Here is a 20,283-nt window from a genome sequence, read left to right as displayed (position 1 = left end):
GCCTGCATTCTAGATCGGGGGGGGGGCTTGCTAAGGGAAGCACACACTGAGAAGTTTTGTTGGCAGGGATCTTTCAGTGTCATTTTAAAACATCTTTGTTCAGGAAGGCTTTTGAAAAAAAAATCTGATGTTTAGGCCTGGGGTTTAAACAACCTGATATTTTACCTGATATTTTTGCTTTTAGTAGTTACACAATTTATGTTATCATTTATAGTTATTGTGAGTATTCTACGAACAAAATGGTGACCCAGAAGATTACTAAATAAATAAATTACTTCAAGAGAGTCAGAATAGTATTTACACTGTATGTGGTGGAAACAAGTTCTACTGTCCTCATAGAAGTTACACATGTGGGTCCTGAGAAGTCTCATGGGGACATCTCATTTTAAGCCACACCTCCCTCCCTCTTCCCTCCACTTGACAGTCTCCATAGACTCTACATGTTTCCATCTCCTCTCCCTCCCACTCACCACACAGTGGGGGTGTGCACCAAAAAATATCCAGACAATCCAGATTTGGGATTTGGAAGGGGGGTCCCATAAAAATTTGGGATTCCAAAAATTTGGGACGTATTCTTTGATTTGGTATGGGTATATCACAGAAATCCATCTTAATTCAGCCATCAATCTGGGAACTATCCAGGGCGGGGGGGGGGGGCGTCATTTTCAAGCAAACTTCACAGAATTTGCAGTGAACTTACTCCTGTCTGTCCTCTAAAGAGCACCAAGTTTCATGAATATTGGGCACCAGGAACCAATTCTATAGGGCCCCAAAGAAGGTGCCTCCTGCTGCTCTCCATTACTCCCTAAGGAGAAAATTATCTGGGGGTTATCCAGGGGGCTGGTAATTCTATGGGCCCCCAAAGAATGTTCCCCCAGCCATTCCACTTGTTCCTATTAAGGGGGGAAAGGTAAAACTGAATCCCACTGCAGAAACACACTGGGGCAAGGCTGCTATGGGCAGGGCACATCCCCAAATATAAACTCTACACACAGCAAGCCCAAGAGAACCAAACTGATGCTCCCCACAAAACCCCAGTGCCCCTGAGAAAGCTGCTCAATTACTCTCCATTGTTCCCAATGATGGGAAATTTTCCAAGTTGGTTCTCATGGGCACAAACACACCAGTGTGTGGCTGCCATGGCCAAGGCATGCTCAGGTGGCATTTGGGTTTGAAGGGTCCAATCTTCATAAAACTTGGGGGGCCTTTAGTGGACAGTCAGAGTAGGTCCCCTGCAAATTTGGTGGAAATTGCTTGAAAAATGCCACTCCCAGCCCCCTGGATTAGCCCCTAGATAGTTTTCCCCATACGGAATAATGGAAAGTGGCTGGGGGCACCTTCTTTGAGGGTCCCTAGAATTGGCCTGGAGTCCAATCTTCATGAAATTTGGGGGTTGGGGTGGGGTATTTAGTGGACATTCAAGAGTAGGTTACTTACACATTTTGTGGAGTTTCATTGAAAATGACTCCCCTTCCCTCTGCAAAAAAGGCAGGAACTGCTGTTTCGTTGCAAGGAAACAGCAAAGGAAACAGCCCATTATGTGATTCCCAAACTTACCTGAATTTATTCAGGTTAAAAAACTGGGTACCAAAATGTGATCCGGGAAATCCGAATTTTGCCAAATCGGCAAAAATTTGACTTTCCTCACGAATTCCAGACCTGAATTCCACATCCCTACCAGCCAATCTAAATTTATCTGTCCGCACACCCAGTTTTCAACTTTACGGCCTTCTCTCCACTGGCAGTCCCCACAGCTGCTTTCTTTTCTCCTACCTACCCACCTTTTCCTGTTATCCCACCCTTCAACTTCTCTATCTCGGCTTCCCATTCCTTCAGCCCTTTCCTCCCTTCAATCTTTTAATCTTTCAGTCTTCCCCTCCCCATTTTGATGGCTTGAGTTTACCTAGGAACTCCCAAAATAGTTACTGAGATCTCAGAATGTAGTCTTGCAAGATCTTAGTGCATTAATCTTTTAAAGCTATCAAAATTGCTTATATTATTTGATGCAACTTTTAAAAAGTTGCATCTTTTTTTAGATTTCAAATTTTTCTGAAAACTTGGAATTTCCCTCTGTTTTGCAGATAACCCCCTCCCAGTCTGTTCCTGATTCCACTGTGTGGATTTTTGATCCCCATTCTAGGTCCCAGTTCAGAATTAGATATAATGATAATTTGGAAACCACTTCCAGGAGATTAGGCATTTCATGAACAGGTATGGGAAGTCGTGCCTGCCTCAGTTCTCTGTTCTATGTATCTATTTCAGCCCTGTTCAGTTTTACACCTGATCACAATACCACAATTAACAATAATACTGCATTTTGTACAGAGGTTCATTCTACCAACTTGCCAAATTGAAATATTTAGCAGACTCTGAAGTGTTACAAATCAAACCATCATCACCTACAAATATATAATCAATCAATGAACTGCCATATAGTTTCACAAACCCTGTGATTTCATAGTCATAAGAGTAAGGGCATTCATAATTCATCTAAACAAACAAGCAGTAGCAGTTACATGCCCATTAGTACGTATCTTTGATGTCCATATGCTTTACTGATTTTCTTCAGTGACACAAATCAAATTTAAGTAATAAATGATTTCCAAGACTATTATAAATGTTAACTGTAATCAAATATGATTATCAGCTATGGGTGCTCGGACAGAACAGGACTAACTCTTAACAATTTCACCAGGAGAAATGTCTACCATCACTGTATCTCAGTGCTAAATTTCTACTTCTTAGAAAGCTACTTGAAGAAAAACTGGCTGCCCTAATGCCAAGAGAAACAGAGAGAGGAATATCATAGTCCAATGTAGAGAAAGTACTGAATGGAAGTATAATAAGGATTTGGTAAATAGAGGAATGACAGCGTTAGCTGATTATTCAGCATGACTGATTAATTCCTTGACCAGAGATCAAAAGGATCATCTGTACCCTCTGGCTTCTCCACTGCATCCATTTATCTTTACTCTTTTTGAAACTGGAGGACAAGTATCTACTGCGCCTGGGGAAATGGTATGGAGTGGATGGACATTCAAAAGAGGAGAAGCAGAGGTAAAGGGAGAAAGAGCCTGCAAAGTAGTTTTTTTCTACAAAAACATACTCCAAGTACAGAATAAATACTAGGACTACCGAGAAGTTTGAAGTGATTTTTATGGATATGTACGAACAGAGGGAAGCTAAGAAGGAAGAAGACACATTTTAATTAACAAAAAATATTAAAATTCCTACAGAGTAAGGGAAGCCACAGATAATTAAAGGATGGCACCAGTAAATTTCCTTCCTATGTCTGCGAGTCACAATAGGCATTTCAATTTTTCAGGCAATAAAGGAATGAACAAATTATAGCACTAAAATACTATACCTGAGATAGCTGCCAAAGTAAGCAACGATGTTTTGATGCTTACAATCTTTCATCATAATGATTTCTTGCTGTACAACTGCAAAATCTTCTCCTGGAAAACAGAATACTTTTTCTAAGTGATTTAATTTTGAGAACAGTAACACTGGCATATTTTAATGTACAAATTACTAAGATAATTAATATAGATATGAAGTTCTCCAAGCACATAAAATGCACTAAATGGTAAGTATGATTATTCCCCCGAAGTATCAATAATTCTTCAGCGATATGTCTAACATTAAATGGCTCTTAGAAATTGTTCAGTTCTGATGTTTTCCATTAAGTTGCACTAAGGCATACTGAGATGTTTGTCTATTTGCATATGACAGCAAGAGTGAGACTAATTTCAGTGCTCAACATGGAGCAGCCACTTAAAACTGTTGCCTCTAAAAGTTTTCCTCTCTCCTCCCTTGTCAGAGATGATGCTGTCATGACACTGGTGTTTCCCCACATGCACTTCACTGGCTGCCACTGCTAGGAAAACACCATAAATAATCCCTCCCTCTAATTTGACATGGAAAGAAAGATAAACCCAATATGGCTCTGTCATTTTAGTTGGCTGCCTTGTAAGGAGCATTGTACCCATTTCCTTTCTTAGGGTTGCTACTTATGCAACTTCTTTTGTTTTCGCTATTCAGATTTTAAGAAGATATGAATTTTTTGGCAGAGGTTAAGTACAGGCTACATTAATACTGGCAAGAAGAGCTATCAGGGAATAGTCACTATGGTGAATTTAAAAATGTCACACTTGTGGCTGTTAGAAGCTCAGCATGGGGTTCTGATGCTATACAATCACTGACCACGCTCTTCAGGTTTTTCTCCATAGCCATAAGCATTAATAATAAATGCATTTATATGACTCCAGTACCTGCACTAATCTGGTTCCATGTAACAACAAGGCACGATTCTGGACACATACATACATACAGCCCTCGCTGTTAGCAACACCAGTTTCTGATGTAAATACAAAATATGCAGCCTCCCTGAATGTTTGCCTTGGCAAAGGCTACCACAGTGAAGGAAGTTTATTCCTTTGCTCTTTCTTCTGTAGTACTGGTCTGTAAGTATTCTTTGACTTATAAAGGTCCTTGAAATATGGCCAAAGCATTACCTACAGCCACTTTTTGGCTTAGATCATATTTGAATACAGAACACACAAAATTTCATGATAGTATGCCAAGAGAGCAGATAAGGAAAAGAAAACGCTAAAATCTAGCACTGCTTTCCCCACCATTTTATCAGTCTTGCTTAGATTAAATTACTCCATTCTTTCAAGCTTTAAAAAAAAAACTTGAAATACAGAATTCAGCACTTTCAGGTTAAGAAAGTACAGCCATTTTGGTTAAGGAAGTACAATACATTTTGGTCATTAAACTTTAAAGAGGCATCTTTATTAAGACATATTCTACTAACTCAGGTGGGGTCAAAGAAAATACACAACAGGGTCTTTGCTGTTTTGGCACCTAATCTTGGAACTGGAATTAGGTGAGGCTCTGCCACTTGATAGGCCCAGCCAATTGATAGACTGGACACTGCTGTTCGATGGGATGGCTTGCTGTATCAGTTTAGTTTCGCTGGCTAGTTTTAATATGGCTCAAAAAAGAAAATAATACAGGCAAATGTCAAATGATCACACAGTCATCTATCATCATCATTAATCTTACAAAAACACATGATATATGTGAAAAATTACAATTAGGCTAATCTAATTGAGTATGCAAATGTTACTCATTTTGATTTGAAATAGGAAGGTTGACAATAAATAACAGCACAGACAACATATATATGCCTAAAACTAATTGCTAAAATACTACCCATCTAACAATGCAGCTTCTTATTCCATCACAAAAAATAATCTCTTTGATGAGTTTCAGAAAGTTATACATAAGTGAATTGAACTTCAAAACATTCAGCAGATACAAAGCGCTCTTGAAGAACCCCTGCTATTTTTTTCTTGATTTTACAAGCTGGAAAGCCTTCCTTCTCACTCTCTCTCCAATTAGTCTTAATATCTTACTAAGACATTAACTGAATACTATTAAAATTTATTTAGGAAAATAAGTCACAAAGAATATTATGAGGATCTATACTTTGCTCTGCTCCCTTAAAAAACGAACAAACAAACAAAGCAGAGGAGAGATATAGATTGGTAAATGTATTGAAAATCAACTCAAAAGCAAAAAAAAGGGGAATGCTTACCTGGTTCTAATTTTATTACTTTAATCGCTGCTAGTTCACTTGTGTTAACATTCCGAGCCTATTAAAAAAATTAAAGTATTTTTAGATCCAAGAAAACAATAGTCATTGATATTAAGCACTTAATCGACTTGCCTTGAGTCCTTCTAAGAGAAAGGTGGGTAAAAACGACGTAAAGAAATGCCTGGATCAGAAGACTATTCAAAATGAGCCACTGAGAAGATCCTAGCAGGTGCAAGGGCAAAAATTTAAGTTTAAAATTAATCTTCACTCATATTTATATACAGAAAAAACTGACCATCCAAGATTATTTGTGTGTGATGATAAAAAAATTAAGTCATATAACTAGCCACCCAAGACTCTAGCAGAAAAGCACAGCTATATTAGCATAACTTTGTATCATACTTTCCCATACAGGGCTGGATCCAGAGTAAATTGACATTTTCAACTGATTTCCACTTCTTTATGCAGCTCCACCCCCCACAATGTCCTTTCTCAGGGTTCCGTACCCTTTAGGAGCAGCATTTCATTTCGTAAAGTTCAGTGGGCTGTAGCAGGAGGAGGAAGGAAGGAAAGTTTAATTGCACCAATGGAAAATTTAGTCTGGATCCAACCCACACAAAATAGTGGTGTAATTTAAAATGGAAAAAAAAAAGAGTAAAGCTTCTCAAATTTTGGTGAAGTCAATGATTCCACAACTATCTTTAAAAAACTGTTTGGTAAGCTAGCATTTACTGCCAGCTAATTGACAACTTCTGTACACAGCTGTATAAGAGTAATACTTAATATTTATAAAGTACCTAAAATATTTGATATTTAAGCTAATGCAACTTAATCCTAACCTCCAGATTCATAATCTAAATAAGATCTAATCCATAAGGCCATAAAAATGTTATTCTTCAGAACTTGATCTCTATAAAACATGCCAAACTGAAAGGAATGTCAAAAAAGCATTTGAAACAAAACCAGTACTGTGCCATTTTAAAAAATGGTATCACGACGACCTTGCCAGCATGTGTCATTTTTTTCTTTCATATAAATCTGAGTTACGCAAAAATTATTATTAACCTTTCATTGATTATTAATCTCCTAATAAATACAGTACTGAAAAATATTGGCATGATTTAAATGGCAGTTTTTTTCAGAAAGTAGGCTCATAATAGCGCATGTATTCAGATATTAAATTTGTTTTTAAATGCTGTGACAACAGTTGCTGCTTTTAAGTTCAGAGGAGTTAGCCGTGTTAGTCTGTAGTAGCAAAATCAAAAAGAGTCCAGTAGCACCTTTAACACGGCAAACTGACTCCACACCAAAAGGAGATGTTTACATTTACTAGCAAAGGAATGTTTGGGTTGCCTCCACGCTAATTGCATCCTGTCCCCTTGTGATATATGTCCCCTTCTTTCCCTCTCTCCCCTCCTCTTCTGTATGTGGCCAGTTTGGATCAGGCATCTGACGAAGAGAACTTGATTCTCGAAAGCTTATGCTACAATAAAATTGGTTAGTCTTAAAGGTGCTACTGGACTCTTTTTGATTTTGCTTTTAAGTTGTTAGCATATCTAGCAGATATGCTAGAAAGTAACAGGTATTTAAAATAAAGGATTTCTTTATTTCTAGCACAGACTTCTAACAGTAGGTTTTACACATCAAAGCCATTTCTCCAGCTATGCCCTCCTATTCTCTGCTGCATGGGAAAGGGCCAATGTGAGTCAACAGATGAAAGCCAGAGAAACCTTGCTTCCACCCAAGCACGTCAGCCTTGCAAAGTCCAGCCTCATCCAGTAAGTTGGATAACTTGTAACTGCTTAAGTTATAACGCTTATGGCCAAGCTGTATACATTATTGACTTGTTTTGCTCTGAGAAACTGATTCATTAAATCTCTGCCTATACCACTGCCCAATCTTTAGCAGAGCTGCCTCAACTCCCTTCAGTAGCACAGGAGGTGGCCCTTGCAGATTTTTTCCATAAGCAAGCTGAGCAAATGCAAAAATTAAGAACAGAGCAAACGACAGCAAAACCAGGCCTTATCTATCATCACGGCTGCTGCTACTGAAAAATGTTCAACAGCCAGCAGGCAAGAGCTGGCTCAAATCCAGCTCTCCAAGTTTCCATCAAGAATAATTTTCTATTCAATGTTGTACTTTAACTGTTTTGTGCACTGGTAATCCTCTTAGTTGCCTGAAGCATGCCTATGGAGATAAAATATAATTCTAATGAAGGTTAACTGTGCCAACAAAGCAACAGATCAGAGCTTTACCACCAAAGTGAGAAGTTGTAAATAGCATTGTAAACTGTGGGACTGCATACAATTTTTATGCCTATCAAGCGGCTGATTCTCTGCTATACTCTCTTCCTAAAAACAAAATAGCATGTGTAATGTGAAGCTTTTCTGTGCCAGGTTTTATAAATGATTAAAGCTGATGTCCCAAAAGAACAAGCCAATAAATAAGTAGTCACCATTGTGTATGAAGTGCCAACTAATGAACAGAATGATCAACAACCTCTACAATATGCTCTTTTGAAAACTGGTCAGCATGATTGGGATAATGTCACAATACTCAAAATATGCTAGCCAAGAAAATCCAAAACTCAATAGCATAAAAACCTCTAGATAGTATAACCAGTTCAGTTTATTAGACACTAATTTCTATTACCTTGTCCTGTGAGAGAAAAGATGGTTGCATGAATATTGCGTGATACTCTTTAAAGACCACCTATCTAAGCGAGGTCCCCTATATGCAAGGTGACCCTAAAGGACAAACGGTTTTAGTAACACTTCCGGCTTCCTACTAGTCCTTTTTCCTGTGCCCAACTGCTGTGACCAACTGAAAAACCATAAACTTCTCTTGTTCTGTTATTTCCTTTCTTGGAAAAGCTGCCTGTCTTCAGCAGTATTTGAGACCAGTGGTGCCTAAAAGACCAACAAGATATTCAAAGTGAAAGCTTTCAAGAGTCAGAGCTCCCTTCTTCAGATACCCTCAGAGTGTAAGCTTTCGAGATTCAGAGCTCCAATTTTGTTGGTCTCTTAAGGTGCCACTAGACTCAAATCCTGCTTTTCTACTGCAGATCGACATGCTATCCACCTAAACTATCCTGCCTGTCTTCATTTCCTCATTTCATGCTGCTGTTACAAGCCCTGGCTACAGATCCTGCTGATGGAACTCAGTAACTAACAATCCAATTCTAAACAATTGTATTGTGGAGATTAGGCTCCACATAAGCATAACAGTCCTACAACAACAATAGAACAGCAGTGATGTAATATTGCATTTGGTCCACCCTACACTGAACTCTCGCCTGCTTAATATAGCAATTCTTAGAATCAAATCACTACTTGTTAATATGGTGGTGATGGCTATAATATAAAACATGAGGCCTGAAGACGCCAATTTCAGTTATTTCAATGGAATAGTTAAACACATGCTTAAATTTCTCACAGAAACCAGTGGGATTTAGGACATAATGAAGCAGTGCAAAAAAGCCACCCTTGTAAGTCTCTTTGGCCTCTCTTTTTTGAAAAGTCTCAATGTTTGATGTGACACTAGCAGGTTGCTTTGTCTTGCCCCCCCCCCCCACCAATCAATAGCCAATCATGTGAAACAGAAATAGAACAACACAGCTCAATGATGTCACATGGCGTGTTAATTATTTATGCTTTAATTCAGAAGGGTTTCATCTACATGTTCGGACAAATTTGCAACTACCATATCCTACTGTATCTGTTTTCACTGAATGTCCCAACTGTTGATAATGATATTTCAGTCTATCTTAGAAATCTTTCTACTATAAAGCTGACTCAGCAATTACTTCATCATAGAGATTCATACGGCAAAGGACCCTATATATGTTTATACATCAAAAATTACATTGCTACCGATTTGGTTTCGTTTTCGCGGCCATGTCGGACGCTCCTCTCGGCAGGTCCGAGAGGAAGCGGCCGAGCCGCCTGGCCGGGCGGCTGATCTGCAAAGGTTAGCCCCCAGACTCTCAGGGAGGGAGTCTGAGTCCGGGGCGCGGCGGGAAGAGCCCTCTGACAGATCGAGGCAGGGGGTAAATTGCCCATTTGTCCCTATGGAGGCCGGCAGACGAGCGCGGCACCCAGTGTGCTGCCGGGCCATGGAAAACGGCAAGGAACAGGATTAGGCGAAAGCCTGCAAGTAAGCGAATCCCTTCTGTTACTACAAGCACATGTGAGGAGTGGTGGGGTCTGAAGGTGAGAAGACTCGGATTTTTCCCCCCTCGCAGAGTCTCGGAAGATTGGCGGTCCCCCCCCCCTAAAATGGCAGCGAAAAAGCAGAGTCCTGCTCTTGGCAAGTCAGTTACGGCTGCCTTGCAGAGGGGCGAGACGCTCGAGGAACTGGTCAAAAGATCAGTCGTGGAAGCCATAAAACCCTTTGTTGACAAGCTGAATGAAACAGATCAAAGGGTGGGCTTAGTTGAGAGCGATGTGAAAGCCATTAAAGAAGCAGCGGGGGGGGGGCAGAGAAGTCTGCCCGGGAAAGTGCGTCACTTATGAGAGCAACGAACAGGGAGCTAAAGCTGGTGGAAAATCAGCTGATCGGACTGCAAGTGGAGCGAACACAGACCATTTTGCGTCTCCAGAATGTTAAAGAGGACGAAAACGAGGATTTGTGGGATCTCGCCTCGGAACTTTTAGCGACACCCGCGAGGGCAACTAAAGAAGAAGTGAAAAGCGCCATTTTGGGAGTCCGTCGGGCATCCTCAAAATATGCAATGAAGCGGCAGTTGCCTCGTGAGATTGTTATTGAGTTTTCATCTAGGAGGGTCCGGGACAGTATCCTATATAATTCATACAATGCGGAGTTGGACTTTCTGGGAAATAAAGTCAAGATATTGAAGGACGTTCCATTTTTAGTTCGGAAGAGAAGATTTAAGTACAAGAAGTTGGCAGCTCTTTTGAGGGAACGTGACATAAAGTACAAATGGCTACTCCCGGAAGGAATCGGGTTTAGTTATAAAGATCAAGCTTACAAGATTAATTCGGAAGATCAGCTAAGGGATTTTGTGGATAAAAATCCAGAATTTGGGCCAGACACCAAGCAAAAAGAAGAGGATCCGAAGCCTGAAGGGAGGGGGGAGGCAACGAGCGCTGCGACTGTAGCTGCTCAGAGAGAATTGCGCCCGAGGCCCAGGGGAGGGAAAAAGATTTAATTTGAATTGTAATTTGTATTTTGTATGATCAACCACTCCATCACTACTTTATTAAGCTATTTTTTATTATGGCAGTATGAAGGGAAAGCATTGAAGTGTAGTGTTTAGTGTTTGTAGGTTACCTTCCCCTTTTTTCCACCCCTCCTTTCCCTTCTCTTTTTTCTCCCTTCCTTCCCTTCCCTTGTGCTATTGTAGTCTTTTGTAGTTACTGTTATTGTAGTTTTGTATGTTAGATATTGAAAAATAAAAACTTTCAAAAAAAAAATTACATTGCTACCTTGTGCTGATCTCTCCTAGGTTCCAGCACCACTGCAGGACTACCATCATAAATTTCCCCACTGCAAGCCGATTTAATATTTGTTATCTATATTTCAGTCTCCTTTATGTGACAAATACGGTACAGAAGCTATCCTGGTTGTCAGACAGACACTCTACCTCAGTCAACCAACAGAGGGAGTGTGTGTTCATGTTGGTTCTCCTAAACCTTTCAGTGGCTTTTAGTATCACTGATTCTTTTGAGCTATATACCTGGGATGAGCAAAACTGTTTTATAGCAGTTCCGGTCCCACCCACCCCCTCAAGACAAAGTTCCACAAGATGGATCTGTGCTATTTAACATCCACATGAAATCACTGAGACAGAGAATCTAGAAATACTGAGAAATCAGTATGCAGATGACACCCAGTTTTTTCTCTTTTTTCCATCTAATTCCAGGGAGACAGTGGAAGTATCAAATTAGTGAAGGACAGAACGAAACTGAATGACAAAGATAAACCAAACCAAACAGAAGTACTGTGGACTGGGAATACAGCTGATATAGGAATAGGTCATAGAGTTGGCAGGGACCTTGTAGACCACCTATAAGCCCTGCCCAAAGCTACAGCATCTGGCTCTCCATCTGCATGAAAACTTCCAGGGAAAGAATGGACACTCTCTCCTCACTGGCAACTGGTTCTGTTTTCAGACTTATTCTGAAATTGCTGTAACTTTACCCCCTTCTAGTGTTGCCCTCTGGAGCTGCAGAGTAATTGTTTTTGCCTTCTTCCATGTGACAGCCCCTCAGATATTTGAAGAGAGCAATTATGTCTCTCCTCAGCCTTCTCCAGGCTAAACATACCCAGTTTCTTCAACCTCTGCTCGTAGGACTTGTTTTCCAGACCAAACTGTGTACAACCTGTTCTGATACTACTCCTTTTAAAGATCAAGCTTGCAGCATGGGTGCTCCTACACTCATCACTGTCTCTGGATAAGCAGGTATCGGAGGTGTCCAAGAGTATTTTTTAGGGTGGTTTGCCAACTGCAGCTGTCCCGAGAAAAAGCAGTCTAACTACTGTCACACATGCCTTGACAAAGTTCAGATGTGGTTAACTCTTGTTCAGTTGTCCTGAATAGTGGAGGTAACATCTTTAAAGATGGCTAACAGATTTCCACAAGGCCACTCAATAAAGACACAACTATGATGGTACTGGAATGTAGTTCTATCAAAAGTCCAACATTCTACTAACAGATACTATTCAACCTCTGACTTGCTCCTTTAAAGTTGGTCTTTTCTTAGAATTACCTCTCTAAAAAACAAACACATGATATGAAATTAATATATTTTATGTGGAATACTGACAGAAATAGAAAGATTGATTTAAAAAAATTAGTCCCAATTTCATGGCCTTTTTTAAAAAGTTCTCCTGAACTGCTGTCCCTACTCCTCAGAACTGCAAGATTATTAAATATTTGTAGCTGTGCTGGCCTACATCATCTCATTCGCTGTCATTATTTTTCATTGCTTGGGGACAGGTGAACTAAAAGACGATCACCACAAAATGCACTGTCATCAAAATTGTCTTCGGTATAACTGAGGGAGGGAGTTCATACAACCACTGTAGTTTTCCTACTATTTAAACAGAAAGGCATGTTAAAAGGTTGCTATGAAGAAACCTTCAGGATTCTGTACAAGTGAGATCTAAGCAAATGACAGGGCAAGTACTGTTTGTTCCCCTAATCTACAGCTTCACTCAAGAAGGAAAAATAAAAGCATCGCACTAATTACATGGGCTTACAAACATAAACTCTTCAGTATCCCCCTTTTATCAGCACATGGCTATATCCTAGTTTGACAAGAAGGCTGGCAAGGACATACTGGCTGGAACCTGATAGGTCTCTCTACAACACATTTCTAGGCAGGAATGTGAAACTGACAACCCCTCTGAGAGTCCATCACCTACCAAAGCAAGACAAGATCCAGAGGAGTTAGCCGTGTTAGCCTGTAGTCACAAAATAGTAGAGTCCAATAGCACCTTTAAGACTAACCAACTTTACAGTAGCATAAGCTTTCAAGAACCAAAGTTCTCTCTTCATCAGATATACCAAGACAAAATATCCGAGACTTCATTTTTTGAAATGGGAGAAAGAGCTCTCTCTCACACACACACCACTTTTGATAACACTTTTGATAGTTGTTGATTAAATTGATAGGCAGTAGATTTGGGACAGATAAAAGAGTATTTCTTCACACAACACAATTAATTTATGACATAGGATGCAGTGACGTCCACTAGCTTAGAAGGCTTTAAAAGGGAATTAGACAAATTAAGGGGCAGAGATATCTCCTCTATATCTAGAGGGCAGATATAGAGACTTTAGACCCTGTGCCCATTCTGTAGTCCTCCCATGACACATCTGCCAAACAAGATGCTGTACTAGATGGTCTATTAGCCTAATCCAGCAGAGCTCTTTGTAATGGTTCCTGCAGACTAGAGAACCTAGGAGCCCCGGGTTAAAATTGCCACTCTGCCATGGAGCATACTAAACGACCGTAACTCCTTTGCAGCTTAACCTGCTTTGCTGTGTGGATAACAAGAAGGAAGAATCCTGTATGCCTCCCTGAGTTCCTTCGAAGAAGAGTGGGATAAAAATGAAATGGTGTCAGGTGGGTATCTGTGTTCGTCTACAGTAGAAGAGCAAGATTTGGGTCCAGTAGCACTTTAAAGACCAATTAGATTTCCAGGGTATGAGCTTTTAAAAGGCTAGTTAATAGATTAGGAAAGCTGAGCCAGAAGTGGTCCAGACTTTCCCTACAAACCTGGCTAGGGAACCTGCATCTATACTGTGCAGAAAGAAGGCATTTAGATTAATGGGGTAGGGGTGAAATAATTGGTCTTTATTAACAAGTCTATAATGGGAGGTACAGGGCAGGGGTTAGGGCTACTGACAGAGACTAAAGGTCAAGGCCTAACACGAGGGAAGGGAAGAGGAACAAGGTTTTCTACGTGATGAGCTTAAGGTGCCAATTTAGCTGCAGAAGAGTTACTTTTTGGTTTCTTTGTTTAGAAAGAGCAGGAGGCTTGTGTGCAAGAAGGGGACCAGTGGAAAAATGACAAGTCAGATGATATGCAGTGGCAGCCCTGCTCCCCCCAAAACAGTTAATACTGACTACACAACCAAGCCCTGCACCCAGCACCTTCTAAAGGAGCGAGGAAACTGTCTCTGATCTCCCCACACGCCCTCGAGTCTTCTCATGGTGACCCCTTCCTTTCTTCTGGCGCAAACACACTTCTATCCCATCCACAGAGACAAGGTTTGGAAAGGAGACAGCGAGGAGTGGGCATTGCAGAACAAGAAGATAGGGAGAAAGGTCTGGGTGGCAAGGAGGGCTTGCTGGAAGAAGACACGGGCTAGGCCAGAGAAAGCCTTGGCGGGCGTCTTGCAAGAAAGGGGGGGCGCGTGGCTTCCAGGACACCTGCGGGCGGGGAGGGAGGAGGCGGGCGGCGTGGAAACAGCAGGGGCAGGTGCCAGACCGCTCACCTTATAGACGTCGCCGTAGGTGCCGCTGCCGATGCGCTGAATGAGCTCGAAGTCCTCCTGGGGGTTCCTGCGGGACAGGTCGCACACCCGCCCCCCGCCAGCGCTCATGGCGCGCCGCCACGCGGAGGAGGCAGCGGCGCCCCCCTCGCCTCGCTCAGTCGCCGCCACCGGGAGGCCGAGGGAGGGGGAGAGGGCGAACAGGTGGGTGGGGGAGGAAGGGGGGGAGAGAAGGCTCACCGCGGTCACCACCGACGCCGCCTCCCCCTCGCCTGCCCAGCCAACATGGCGCCTTCGACCGTCTTCTGCGCAAGCGCGCGGGGACGTCCGCCGCTCGGGGTAGGCTGGGGAAGGAAGGAAGGAAAGGGAGTCCCCGGAGCGCCCTGCAGGAGGCGGGTCTAGAAGCCGGCCGGAGGGTCGCGTTCCCGAGTGCGAGCGGCGGCGGCTGCCTGGATGCTCGGGACCGCCCCTTGAAAGAAGACGCGCTTGGAAGAAGACGCGCGGAACAGCGAGCCGGAGCTTTTACGCCTGGTCGGCGAACTCGGCGTGCCAAACGCGCGAGTCCCCTTGGCTTCACGTCTAGAGGACGTAGAAAGACTCCCTTAGACGGAGCAGCAGCTGCAGCGCGAACATTCAGAAAAAGAAGTCCCCGTCCACGGAGGTTTTAGTAATTGGCCATTAGAAGTCAAGGTGCGTGCCTCCCCTCTCTGCTGTGATTTGCTTATTTAGGATCTTTAGTCTGCTTTTCTAGCGAGGAAGATCAGCGAAATGATACACGCTGTTGAACTTGTTGTCCTTCTGTGGTGGCCATCCGTTAGGAAATAAAAGAGGGAGAGATGGTGTAGTTTTATTTCTTTGTACCCCTTAAATGAATAGGCAGCTTTTGAACTCTGCTGCGCCCCCCCCCCCCTTGTCCACTACCGCTCACCAAAACTGGGGTCTTTCTAAACACCAGCAAGATGTCACTCACTAGGTTAGCTCGAACCCCAGAACTCAAACTTTAGACAACTTGTTCATCCTGAAACAATGGCACAGAAATAGGAATAAACAGGAAAACAAGCTCAAGAAGGTATTTCGAACTATACATTTAAATCTCACACTTTCTCTACAGAGCTCAGGGCTGCATTCCTGGCTTTCTGGCATTTATTCCCCACAAGCTTGTGAAATAGGTCAAACTGAGAATGGGAGTGGACACCCTGATAGTTTCATGGGAGAAAGAGGATTTGAACCCAGGTGCCTCAGGCCCTAGAACAGGGATTTGAACCAAGGTTTTAGCCCAGCACACTAACCAGTAAACCAGACTGGCTCCATTTTACACACACACAGATTTTAGGGTTTTTAAACCCTAAAATCTGCAAGAGTGGGAGATTCTCTAAATAAATATCCTACTAAACGTGCAACAAAAGGAAGGAAATAAATCCAAAATAAGGAAACAGTTTAAAAAGGCTAAAAGTTTCAATCACCACCAGTGAAGCTGCATACACCACAGTTGAATGAAGGATACAGTATAAGTGTAGATTGGAATCTGTGTCTCTGCTGTGTTGGTCACAATATTGACAGCCAACTTGATTGTGGGTAACATGCAAGTTATGTCCAAGCAATTTCCTTTCCTCCAATTCCCCCCCCCCCCCCGAACTGCTGGATGAAGATAGATGTTCTGAGTGTTAATAGAAGACACCAACAGTCCTTACTCAAATCTTCAGGTTTAAATTGTCATGATTTCTCTGCCTTCAGACCTACATTCAGCTGTCAGCATTGCTTCCCCTTCTCAACCCCTCTGTTCAGATAGAACCATATGTAAATTAGCATGCTGGCTGCACCCTTCCTCTGGACTTTGAGGTCTTAGCACAGCATTTTTTAAACCCCTGGGTGATCTGGAATCTTTAATCAGTCAATTTCATGATGCAGCTGTCTTTTTGTTTTGTATGGATTAAAGTTTTCAAACAGATTTATATGAGTTCTTCAAAGTTTAGAGAACTGGATCTTTTCATGTTTTCTCATGTTTCTATGCTACTTTATGGCTCTATCTTGCTTATATGAATAATAATAATAACAACAACATTTGTTTTATAACACCCACTCAGAGCGGTTTACAATGTATGTCATTATTATCCCCACAACAAAACTCCCTGTGAGGTGGGTGGGGCTGAGAGAGCTCCAGAGAACTGTGACTAACCCAAGGTCACCCAACCAGCCTTCAAGCGGAGGAGTGGGGAATCAAACCCGGCTTTCCAGATTAGAGTCCCATGCTCTTAACCACTACACCAAATGGATACACTATCCAATATATTTTTGTGACAAAAGTGATGCCGCATATTATTTCACATTACTTGTTGCTTTGGTTGTTGGGGGAGGGGGATTACCAATCAGATTTCTCTGATGGAAGGTCCCACAACAGGATTTCCTCAGCCAAATTCAGAGTATGAGCATGGAGGCAGTCCACCAGGCGCCTTATATGACCTCCTGTAACATAATGGTTAAATAGTTGGGTGGCGAGTTGGCACTCTGCTGGTTCAAATCCTGGTACTGCCATGAGCTCAGTAGGTGGCCTTGGATAAGCCGCCCCTCTCAAGCCCCAGCTCTCTACCTGCCTTGTGAGGATAATAATAACTGACTTTTTTCTCTGCTCTGAATTGGTCATTAATCTGTCTAGAAAATTGGTAAATAAGCATTAGTATCATTATCATTATCATCACCACCACCACCAACAACAACAACAATAACAACAACAAAGTAATTTAACTCCAGCACTTTGTTTGGGTCTCGGGTGCACACTGACCAGACAGTGTAATTGATGCAAAGCTAGAGTAATATGCTTGCTGTGGCCTAGAAGGACTGCCTGCTGTATTCCAAACCAGTGTTCTGAACCAGTAATCCAAATTTAATTTCAATTTATTCAGCCTCATCCAGTTCCTCTCCAGAAACCATAACTTCCATGGATCTTGATGAAAGGGAGGGATACAGTTGACTACCATCTCTGTATTGGTGGTGACAACTCATCCCAAATTCCCAGATGATCTCTCCCAGCAGTTTCATATATATTGTAAAAAGCATGGGAGAAAAGATGGAAACTTGCAGGACCTCACTGGCTAATGGCCAAGGGGCTGAGCAGAAATCTCCCAGCACCATCTTGAAAAACTTCCTATCAAGAAAGGACCAAAATAATGTTTTTGGTTCTGGTTAGTAGGCTCCATTGGATGAAAGGGGTGGGGGGGGGGGGCTTCAGCTGTCTTCCACATTGTGACCAGTTGGTATGAGTATGTGTGGGACATAGAAGGGATATCTCCCTTAGTCTGGGAAATAATACATCCTTTTCCCACCCAATCTGACTTCCAGGTATCCTCATCCCATCAGTTGAAGGCAGCAAAGAGGTGTGCCACAATACTATAGTTGTTAGAAGAAAAGGGTGAGAAATGTTTAATGTAAGGTTGAGGGTAGGGTAGGGTGAAGGCTCTATCATTCACCTCATATGATGAGGATTTTAAAGCTCTGAGAAAGGACAAAAAATCTTGTTCACCCCAGTCCTTTCTTGTACCCACCATGAGAAAACTTTAATAATCTGCCTCCATGTCTAATGTATTAATTTTATTTATTAAAATATTTCTGGCCAGCCTTTCTACTTGGCTCAAAGCAGCTTACAAATTACAATTTAAAACATACAAACTCCAAATAATTCCCCTCCTCGTGTATCATTAAATGCCCTGGCAAAATATAATGGCCCTGCAACACCTCCTGAAGATTTCTGTCAGTGGTGCCCCCTCCCCTCCTCAGGGAACCCAGTCCACAGTGAGCTAATAGAAAAAGAATGGACTTTGGTTGAGGTCAGGCAGGCTACTTTAAGAGGGGGAACAGCCTAAGAACTATAGTAGGCACATTGGGACATATGGGAAGAAATGTTCCTTTATATATGAGAGTCCTAGGCTATGAAATGATTTAAAGATTATAGCCAGTACCTTTAATTGAATTTGACAGCCAATGTCATTGTTCTAGAATAGCCTCTGAAAACCACATTTTGAACCAGCTTCAGTATCTGTGTTGTCTTCAAGGGCAGCAAAATATAGAGCGTTGTTGATAGATGTTCCACTGGAAGGGATAGAATCAGAATATACTCTGAATGCCACGTGTGTGAATATTAAAATAGAGTGGCTTATGCCTTTTTGATCCTAGTGTCTGGAGTACTATAGCAATGGAGTATATATAGCAATCCTACGTCTATCCAACCCCCCCCCCAGCAAAGTTTGAAGCCTTTCTCCAGCCTAAGGAGCCCCTGAATATTTCAATGTAATTTTGCATGTCTCTTCTTGTAATAATTACATTTTGATTGGAGTAAATGACAGTGTTTAGATTCTAAAACAAGAGATGCCATAGCTCCTCATACAAAAATCAGAAACCACTCTGAGATGGATGGGAACTAGTTCTGGTTAACAAGCACAAGGAAACATAGAATTACAATCCATGAAATGCCCATTATTTTGATGTACGGAGTTGTGTGGCAGGGATAGGACAAGTATTGTTGGGGCTTGCAGTGCCTGTGCACCCCTGTGCACATAATGAAACATACTGTCTTCTTCCATTTAGTCTCCATTAGTGAATACCAAGGGAATGTGTCAAGGGAGTGAATCCAACCTTATAGGCACCTAGAGTATCCTTCATCTGACTGAAGATTTTTGTGGTCTCTAAGTTTATGGATGGTGGTCTTATGCAGAATTGGACCGCTGGTCCATCCAGCCTAATATAAAGCTTTGGGCAATAGATGTATTGTCACCATCTACTGGCCAAAAATGGAAATATAGGTGGGAAATAGTATGGCTAATTATTATCTAATTTGTAGGAGTTGTTTGCTGTAATACAGTGCATACGTAGTGGATAAAGCTAAAATGTTAGCATTTGTGATTGAGACTGTGCTAGTTCTGCCCATCTCATGACAGAGGGACTAAGGGATGGTCATCTTGGAAATGGAAGAGCAGAACTGGAATGGGTGGTTTTCTTTTTGATGACCTATCCTAGCAAAAGGCTGGAAAACGTATCTTTTGGAAGAGGTGAAGCTAAAGCAGCAAGTTACACCAAGTTTTTTCTGAGTTGAGAACTTTGTTATTGTTTGCTGATCTGCTGAATCACTGAGCTGATAGTGTCTGCTGTGGTGTGGCCCCTCTTCTTGTACACTAAAGTTACTGCTAAAGTTACTTACTGGGGAAGAGGAAAGGCCTCCACAGCAATACTGATGAAAGGATGCAGGAGCTATCGTGTGCCAGGCATAAGGACAGCTGTGATGGCTCAGACCAGTTGTCCATCTAGTTCAGCATCCTCTCTCACACAGTGGTCAACCAGTTGCTCTGAAGGGCCAACAACAGGGCATTGACACCAAGGCCTTCCCCTGAAGTTGCTTCCTGGTGCTAGTATTCAGAGGTTTACTGCCTCTGAATGTGGAGGTTCCCTTTAGTCACCATGGCTAGTAGCCACTGATAGACCTATTGTCCATAACCCTGTCTAATTCCCTTTTACAGCTGGCTGTGCCTGAGACCATCATTACGTCCTCTAGCAGTTAATCACTCCTTGTGTAAAGAAGGATTTTTTTGCCCATCCTGAATCTACTGCCTTGCAGCTTTGTTGGATTCCCTCAAATTATAGTTTTATGGTAGAAAGAGAAAAGTTTCTCTATATCTTCCTTTTCTACCCTGTGCATAATTTTATAAACCTCTATCATGCGTCCTTT

The 20,283-nt window shown here is 42.0% G+C and overlaps 2 protein-coding genes across 6 annotated transcripts in view; one reads left to right on the top strand and one right to left on the bottom strand.

Moving 5' to 3' along the window:
• Positions 1-14,845, bottom strand: part of MAP4K3 (mitogen-activated protein kinase kinase kinase kinase 3) — a 76,279-nt gene extending 61,434 nt beyond the window's left edge. For all 5 annotated transcript variants that reach the window (XM_054985083.1, XM_054985099.1, XM_054985092.1 and 2 more), the window contains exons 1-3: positions 14,574-14,845; positions 5,606-5,663; positions 3,368-3,458 (exon numbers count right to left, since the gene is read on the bottom strand). In XM_054985083.1, coding sequence (XP_054841058.1) covers positions 3,368-3,458; positions 5,606-5,663; positions 14,574-14,681 — 257 coding nt within the window. In that variant the 5' untranslated portion in view covers positions 14,682-14,845. The remainder of the gene's footprint in view (positions 1-3,367; positions 3,459-5,605; positions 5,664-14,573) is intronic.
• Positions 14,846-15,040: 195 nt separating this feature from the next.
• The window catches only part of TMEM178A (transmembrane protein 178A), a 33,968-nt gene continuing 28,725 nt past the window's right edge, over positions 15,041-20,283 (top strand). Inside the window, exon 1 of the mRNA XM_054985068.1 lies at positions 15,041-15,260. The gene's annotated coding sequence lies outside the window, so the exon portion shown is untranslated. The remainder of the gene's footprint in view (positions 15,261-20,283) is intronic.

Source organism: Eublepharis macularius, chromosome 1, assembly GCF_028583425.1.
Source record: "Eublepharis macularius isolate TG4126 chromosome 1, MPM_Emac_v1.0, whole genome shotgun sequence".
Classification (NCBI taxonomy): Eukaryota; Metazoa; Chordata; class Lepidosauria; order Squamata; family Eublepharidae; genus Eublepharis; species Eublepharis macularius.
This window is presented reverse-complemented; position numbering and strand designations above follow the sequence as displayed.